The 7,902-nt window shown below is 42.4% G+C and overlaps 1 protein-coding gene across 2 annotated transcripts in view; it reads right to left on the bottom strand.

Annotated features, from left to right (window-relative positions):
* The window catches only part of ARAF (A-Raf proto-oncogene, serine/threonine kinase), a 62,907-nt gene continuing 55,005 nt past the window's right edge, over window positions 1-7,902 (bottom strand). For both annotated transcript variants that reach the window (XM_089675155.1, XM_089675154.1), the window contains exons 14-17: window positions 7,241-7,359; window positions 7,018-7,149; window positions 5,067-5,201; window positions 1-1,277 (exon numbers count right to left, since the gene is read on the bottom strand). In XM_089675155.1, the coding sequence (XP_089531281.1) occupies window positions 1,137-1,277; window positions 5,067-5,201; window positions 7,018-7,149; window positions 7,241-7,359 (527 nt within the window). In that variant the 3' untranslated portion in view covers window positions 1-1,136. The remainder of the gene's footprint in view (window positions 1,278-5,066; window positions 5,202-7,017; window positions 7,150-7,240; window positions 7,360-7,902) is intronic.

Genomic DNA, 7,902 nt, shown 5'->3' with positions numbered 1-7,902 from the left:
TTTTTTTTTTTACACCAAACATATTTTATTTAAAACTATATATATTATACATCCTTATATTCAAATACAATTAAGATTTGTATATTCCCTCACCCAACAGTTTCTCAAGCATCACTTTAATTTAACCATCTCGTCCCCGACAATGATTCTCACCCGAGAAGACAGTGCAGCAGGAAAAGTCTGATGGTATACATCTTTGAGAGGTCCATACTCTAGCTGTTGAGGAACTGCAAATCTTAGTATAGGCAAACCAAGACTTTTAGTTTTAGACAGCTACAGGGACACAGGTGTCTGTTCCTACTCTAAAGTTTCAATGATCAGTTGTAAGGAAAATTCTCCAATTCATTGAAAAAAAAAAATAGGTTGCTGGAGATTAAAATCAAAATCAGGCACGTCTTCAACTCGGTAATAAATATCTTCAAGACCGATGATGGCTTTTGAGTTCATGATCTTAAAATCAGTTAAAGAGTAAAATTGATTCTAAAGTCAGATTACCCCCTTCTGTGTTTTCATACAGAATTAAATGCATGGGGCTGAATCATTCTTAACTTGCTACCAAAAAAAAAAGTCAATTTTAATATTTAAGGATGGAGTTACCACTTTTCCACAACTGCTGGAAGGCACATATGTCTCCTGATGTCATGCAAAGCTCCACGTTTTACCTCTCAACATAATTTGGAATGTGCAGTTTCCGCACATGCCACAGTGTCAATAGAGACCAGAGGCTGCCATTTAAATGGCTGAAAAATTGCAGTCACATGATAAGAGACTAAAAAAAAAGACCCGGGGTTATCACATCTTCGTGATAAACAGATAAAACAGCTCAGGTTTTTTCCGTATATTCAGCTATAGAGGACGCCGTGCAAGGAACTGAATGAACTGGAAGACTGGGAAGAGGCCTTCAGGTTGACCGTGCCTGAGCAGGGGAAGAGGCAAATCAAATTCATTAGAGTGGTTTTAATTTGTAGCGGCTTAAAAAAGACAGAGTTGAACATTCAACCAACAGGGAGTGTAAAGTTGCATCAAGAAGAGAAACCACATGAGCCCAATGCTGAAGGTCAGAATACGGAGTCCAACTTCATAGACGACAATCCGAAAATAGAAAGGTGAAACTGTGTACACGGTGTGCTCTCCAGTCAGTGGGGAAGAAGGCGGAGAGTGTTAATCAGAAAGGGATTGAGGTCCTCAGAATTCACCGCCCGATGCAGAGATGGTTCAGATGCACTGCGCTCAATCTTGGGAAGCGCTCGCTGGAGCAGTTCAATAGAGGAAAGGATCTTAAAAGCAAATAACAATACAAAATGAGTCCATAATAAAAAGGCATACGCTATTTTAATGATGCCATCAGTAAATCTTTTGTAGTAATAAAAATTGTCATTCCATCTCTATAGCTTTCTACTAAAAATGTGCTTTTGTTGTTTCCCCATTGTAGGGTTTCCCCAAGACCTCCTGTCCTGAAAGGAAGTAAAAACGTCCCCAGAAGGAACACAAGTGACAATAAAATCCAAAGAATCTCTAATCCTTACCTACGCTATTTAAAAAAAAAAAAAAAAAAAAAACATTTTAGGGATTTAAAGCAAACCTATCAATGAAAAATTGTGGGGGCTGTCCATTATTAGCTTTCCCAAAATGCCAGTTAGCTGGCTATTATGCTGACCCTCTGACCTCAGTATGCTTAGACACTGAACCAGAACAATCAGTCAGAAATTATAACTTATTCTGGGTTGGTTTGGCTGTTACACACCCAACCAGCTTTCTCTGAAGAAGAATTCAGCAAGGGCAGCTGTCTCCCCATGACAGGCTTCCTTTAATCAGGTTCATGCAAGTGACCCTGAGTGGAGAAAAGAAGGCACAGGCTAACTTGAGAGAACCTTCAGCAGAACCTGAAAGAAATTCCATGGAGGGGCAACTGAGGGGTGCTAATGAAGGTATGTTCTTGAAAAGGGAACCATACACAGACAAAAATGTTGTAATGAAGGGAAAATATAAACAGGAACGATGTCATAATTTAACCCAAATACCCCAGACAGTAGAAGCTCGAGGAAGGAGCACAAGATGGATGTGGGATCAACCAAAATGGAGAAATGTGAAAATCAGCATTTAGGCAAATGGCTCAAAGAGTTAGGTTCAGGAGCCTTGTAGTAAAAGGTCTCCAAGGCACCTTTAAATGTGAGGTTCAGGGTGTAATTAAAAGTCTAATAAAACAGCTTCATAGGGTGTGGTTATTATTTTTTTATTTTATTTTTTTTTAGCAATGCAAGGACTATGTTGCTTTGTGAATAGATAGAGAGTATAACCAATCACAATGTATTTGCTAATGGCAAGGTCTACAGGAGACTAAGCAGAAGCTACTGCAGTAATTAGAACAGATGTTTTAAAGCCATGATGGGATGTGTCCCTAAATGCACAAAGGGCCCTGTACAGGATTTGGAAAGTCCTCATAATTATTCCTAGAGGGAAAGGAGCTGATTACCATTTGTGACTGAAAGGCTGCACAGGGGAATTGTCTGCTACTAAAGTAACACAATTATAGAACAGAGCGAGAAGACAGTAATAGAGACTTTGTGTACCTCTTTGAAAAAAAAGTGAAATAAAAGGTGCAATTGTCAGTAGATAACCCCCCACCACCTCCAGGGATGGGGGGGAACGTTTGTTGTGAAGAAGGCTTCTGAGCAAGTACGGTGGATGGACCTGTAGTAGATGACGTCTGGAGGAGGTGAACAGTTCGAACATGTGAGGTAGAGAGAGACAAATCAATAGGGAGGTGTGATTGTGGGTAATAGGGTGGATACCCCATCCCGCCATAATCGCCTCAATGTATTCCTCAGGTGATCTTCCAAAGAGGAGCTCACTTTCGAAGGGTATACACAAAAGGTAAGTTTCCCGAACAGGGTCAGTCCATCAAGCTCTAAGCCTAAAGTAAGGACATTCTGGAGATACTCAAATCGAATTCTCCATGGCATCTATCCAGAAAGGTAGGGCTGAGGGCAAGAGCTGTAGTCGTACAGAGAACAGAATTATCAATATCAGGAGAAGGTTTGCCATACTCTTCTGGGCAACTGACAGAATGGCAATAATCAGCTGCAAGGCTGGGCCTGTCATTGCAAAGAAAGATTTCAAAAGAGTCTCCAAACGTCTAACATTTGAAACATTAAAGGAGGCAATGTCCTCAAGAGGAACAGTAGATTGATTATTTAATACAAAACTGTCTGGGTCCACAGTGGGAAAAGTCCATCTCTTTTTTGAAATCCTCTTCCACAGGGCACAAGGCAGCAAATATGCCAGGAGGAGTGAATAACCTCTTGGAGTTAGGTAAGCGATCATATACAGCCAATTTGTTTTGATCAAGAATAGGGAAAGGCTTTCTAGGTGTTGCCTTCTTTCTAGTGCAAAATGAAATCCGTGGAAGCTGTGCAGAATTAAGTGTATTCTGGAGATGAAGCCTTCACCTAAAATGTCAGTACCACCCTTCCCTTCTGCAAATGTAAGTAAGGAAATCAATATTGGTGCTAATGTTTAGTTTGGGGAGTAGAGGCAAAAGAGTGTTTACTGCTGATAGCAACTACTGTCTACAGACATTGCAACAGCCTTTGGAACAGATCAATGGCAAAGAATTTTGCTTTAGTCAGACAGGACACATGTGTGCACATCTGTGAGGAAGCTTTACTCTGGGGGCTGGAGCATTGTCAGTGCAAGACCTTGCTCCAGAGCCGCCAGGGTGGGCATACCCCGAAGGAATGGACCATAGTCCTGGTCCTGCATAGCATCCTGCCACTATCTACATTTGTTACACCACATGCCAAAGTGAGGAAGTAACGTAGGATCCAGTGCCATAAGCAGACATTACAGGTCGATCCTGCTGCTGTGGAGTCCGGGTACAGTTCCCACTGTATACACCGATGATAACTGAATCAGAAATAGGTAGTGAGCCCTAAGCCAATAAGCAGTCAGATCATGACAGAAGTGTCAGCTGAAAGAGCAAGGAAATCCGATACACTGGGGAGGGGGGGGGTTCTCAGGAAAGATTTTGCCAGTGTCCTATCACATGAAGGTAGAGTATATAACCTATAAAGTAAGAATTAATTCCTGTGTACTGTACTGTGTGATTAGGATAAACACATTACAGGTGTTGTGTGATGTAGAGCTGTGACCACAAAACTGCAGATCGTCAATAAATCCCCGTAAGTAAGAAGCTGTGCTGCTGGAGCTGGGCTCCCTTAGGACTTAGTATTGAAAGTCACAGTCTGCATCTGTAAAAACACTGAAGAATCAGATCAAGTGTTTCCAGATAGAACAACATAGTAGAATTGTGTGCCACCTACTAACTCACTGAAAGCCCCACTCCTGAGGCTTAAACCTCCATGATTAAGCCCCAGGGGCGGGGTGAAACATGTTGGGGATATGGCAAGGATGAATCGAGCTGAGGCTTCTTTTACCTGCTAACCACTCCGGCTGGGCAAGGTGTGCGGTGGTCAGGCTCCCTCTTCCCATTTCTACAGCGTGCTTTGGGCCTGGAGGACCTTTCCCCAGCCTGCACCCTCACTAGTCGGTGGCATCTAATTTGAGCCTGAGCGGGAGCCGCTAAGCATTTATCATGACAAACAATGGTATAGATAATGCAATGGGGGGGGGGGGTTTATACTAGTAATGGCGGCAATCTAGGACTGTGATAGTACAGTGGGCAATCTGACACTAACTGCCACTGGGTGGGAACTAACTGCCACTGGCATCTCCAATGACACGAATACAGTGATCAGTGCTAATAAAAAGCACTGACACTGTACTAATGACACTGGGCAGGAAGAGGTTAACATCTGGGGCGATCAAAGGGTTAACGGTGTGCCAGGGAGTATTATTACTGTGTACTGTGTGGTGTTTTACTAGGAGTTGTGCTGGTTAAAAGCCCAGTGTGCAAGAGTTCAGCGTCAACTTGCCCAAGTGTTGTATTGTAAATCTTTCCCAAATATTTTTAAAGAATCTGACACAAGACTCCTGTCCTACAAGCAATACGGCTGTCCACTCTGCTTGTCAGTCGAAGTGTTAAAGGCAGGAGGATGGCAGCTCACCTGTGGGAACAGAGGCCTCTCCTCCCTCTTGAATTTCAAGCAGTCTGATAGAAGTCTTTTCATGGCTTTGGGACAGTTATTGGACACTTTGCTGAGGTCAGGACTGAGGTAACCACGACCGACCATGAAAATGATCTGTAAAAAGAGAATGATGCAAGGTCACTTAGTTATCATTTCACTCAAGATGCCATTCCCACATCAACCCAGAGTTACAAACACCACTGTCCACCATTCAGCTCTGGAAGACAAGGATTATGTATTCATGTCAGCTGCCACCTAAAAGTGATTTTTCACAAATATTGATAAAGACCTAAAAAAGCTACTTTTAACCAGCAAGTCAAAATAATATCATGCAGGAAAGGTTGACGGAGGAAAAAGTGAAACTCAAGTTTTCACCTGCTGCTGTACTTACCGAAATCTTTCACAATGAGTGCTAGGTAAGAGGGGGAATTCTACACCATAGATAAGGTTTTCTGGGAAGTACTGTTTATTGCTAGGGATGCCATAAACCATGTGCCAAACTGCTTGCAGTTTATTAGCTGTGTGGGGACTTCTGTTACAGTCAGGGAGTTGTAACTAACTAAATACTGTTGTGGCTGCATTGAAGGAATTCTTAAAGCAAAACGAAAAAAAACTTTGAGCAGGTAGGCTCTTTATTGTCACCCCATGCTTGCCAATCAGTACAGCTGAAGATCCAGCACCTAAAAAAGCTGGGGGGGGGGGGGGGATTTCAGTGCCAGCAAAAAAGCAACCAAAAGGTCAGACCGTTGGAGGGGAAGTGAGTTTTCTGGACTTCCACTTTAACATTTCTGGAAGTTACAGAACACCAAAGCTTTTTGCACATTGACATGAAAATGTCTGTTAAAAGGAAATCTCTAGTCTAGGGAGCACAGCTACTCTGCACAGAACTTTTCATATAAGCATTGCTTTCGTGCATTTTTCCAGCACAATCTCTTGTTGTTGGTAATCTTGGGATCCCCGTTTGTGGTGCAGGACAGCAGTTTCTAACACCGCAGACTCCTTCCATTCACTAACATACAAGAAGTGTCAGTGTTAAGAAGCTCTTCACATCTACTAATCAGACTGAAACCTGCTCAGAAGTTTGAATGTAACCAATGATCAGGGATGAGCTTTGCATGTTCAGATCCCAGTTTGAACCCACTTGAGCAAGCCTGCCAAAAAGCCATCACCTATACTGGGTAAGTCATCAGGGCATTCCCCATCATGCAATTGCACATATACAAGTGTCAGGTATATGTGTCACTGCAGGGCAAGGAATGTCTCGGTTGCAAATGATTGGCCCACTACAAGTGACCGCTTCCTGGTGAGTTGACTCAAATGGGTTCAGATTAGGATCCAAACCCACCTGAGCTCATCCCTCCTGGTTATACATCAACTTCAGGAAGCAGATCCACATTTCCACTTTTGAGGAGCTCAATGAAATCTGACAACACTATATTACACAGCAAATTGTGGGAACACAATTTGATGTTAGCAGCAGTCACTATCATCACACTTTTTTTATGTTCCTGTCTGCTTGTGTGCGTTTTGTTGGTTTTTGTTTTTTTCCCTCTCTCTCATTATTGAGGTAGCGCAGGGGTTTCACTCCTATATTTTATTATATTACACAGTACTCCAACTATGGCGGACTAAGTGGACTTATCTGGGCAGACATAGGAGGAGTTGGCTGACATGATTGGTTGCATGGATTATTTTTAAAATTTTAAAAAAAGGTTTGTGTGACAAGTATATGGGCTTTTGTGAATACTTTATTTGCCTTTATTAATGGCTATTAATTACTTTTGTTACATGAATTGATCACATAACACATCGAAGTCTAAAGTTTTGGAACTTATCGATTTTCCCTAGTTGTGTGCTTACTAAATCATATCAGTTCTAAAAGGTTTCAGTAAGAGAAGCGAAAGCTAGGAGTTACAGGTTCCCATCCTACCTGATCTCTATTGTTTATATTCGCATACGGTAACAAGGCAGCCATCAGTTCATACAGGACCACTCCATATGCATACACGTCAGACTGAAAGCTGTACGGACTCGTCTCCTGCATCCTTATCACTTCTGGGGCCTGGGAAAAACACCATATATAAAATGTGAGCAAACGCATACATCACGAACAAAGCATGCAGATGAAAAACTCAAGAGGTGCAAGGACTTACCATCCATAGGATGGAACCACTGGGCTGCTCCACCTGTTGGGATCCACTCCACCGTGTCTTCACTGTGGCCAGTCCAAAGTCCCCGATCTTTACAGTGAGACCCTCATGAAGGAAGATATCTTTTACAGAGGGTTAAGGTAAAAGTGGTAACTCACCACAACCATGATGCATGCTACATAGCAGTCTGTTCTTTAAGAAGAATTTTCCATGCAGTCATCTCTTAAAGCTTTCCAGCTTGACCATAGACTTTCCCCAATTACCGCCTAACCCCCCCCCCCCAAACCTCTTTAGCTGTCCCAATCACTACTTCTCCCTCTAAAGACAAGCAGTGCCATTGCCTGACAGTACCACTCTCCAAACAGGAGACCTCTAAGGTGAAGGTCTCTGCAGCTACATTTACTCATGGGTGCAGAGTTTCCCAGAACCAAAACAGGGCATTGGAATTTTTTTTTTATACTACATAGAATTATTTGTTATTTTAAAAGTTTAAAGTGGTTCTAAAGGCAGAAGGTTTTTTTTTACCTTAATGTATTCTCTGCATTAAGATAAAAAACTTTCTGGCTGCAGCTCCCCCCTAAGCCCCCCTTAAACTTACCTGAACCCCATCTCGATCCAGTGATGTGCACGAGAGCACCACCGGGGCTCTGTCTGCTCATTGGCTC

The sequence above is a fragment of the Staurois parvus genome, unplaced genomic scaffold (genome assembly GCF_062004578.1).
Source record: "Staurois parvus isolate SC_StPar_1 unplaced genomic scaffold, SC_StPar_1.0 ptg000154l, whole genome shotgun sequence".
NCBI lineage: Eukaryota > Metazoa > Chordata > Amphibia > Anura > Ranidae > Staurois > Staurois parvus.
Note: the sequence above shows the minus strand (reverse complement) of the source record. Positions and strands in the feature narration are given on the sequence as shown.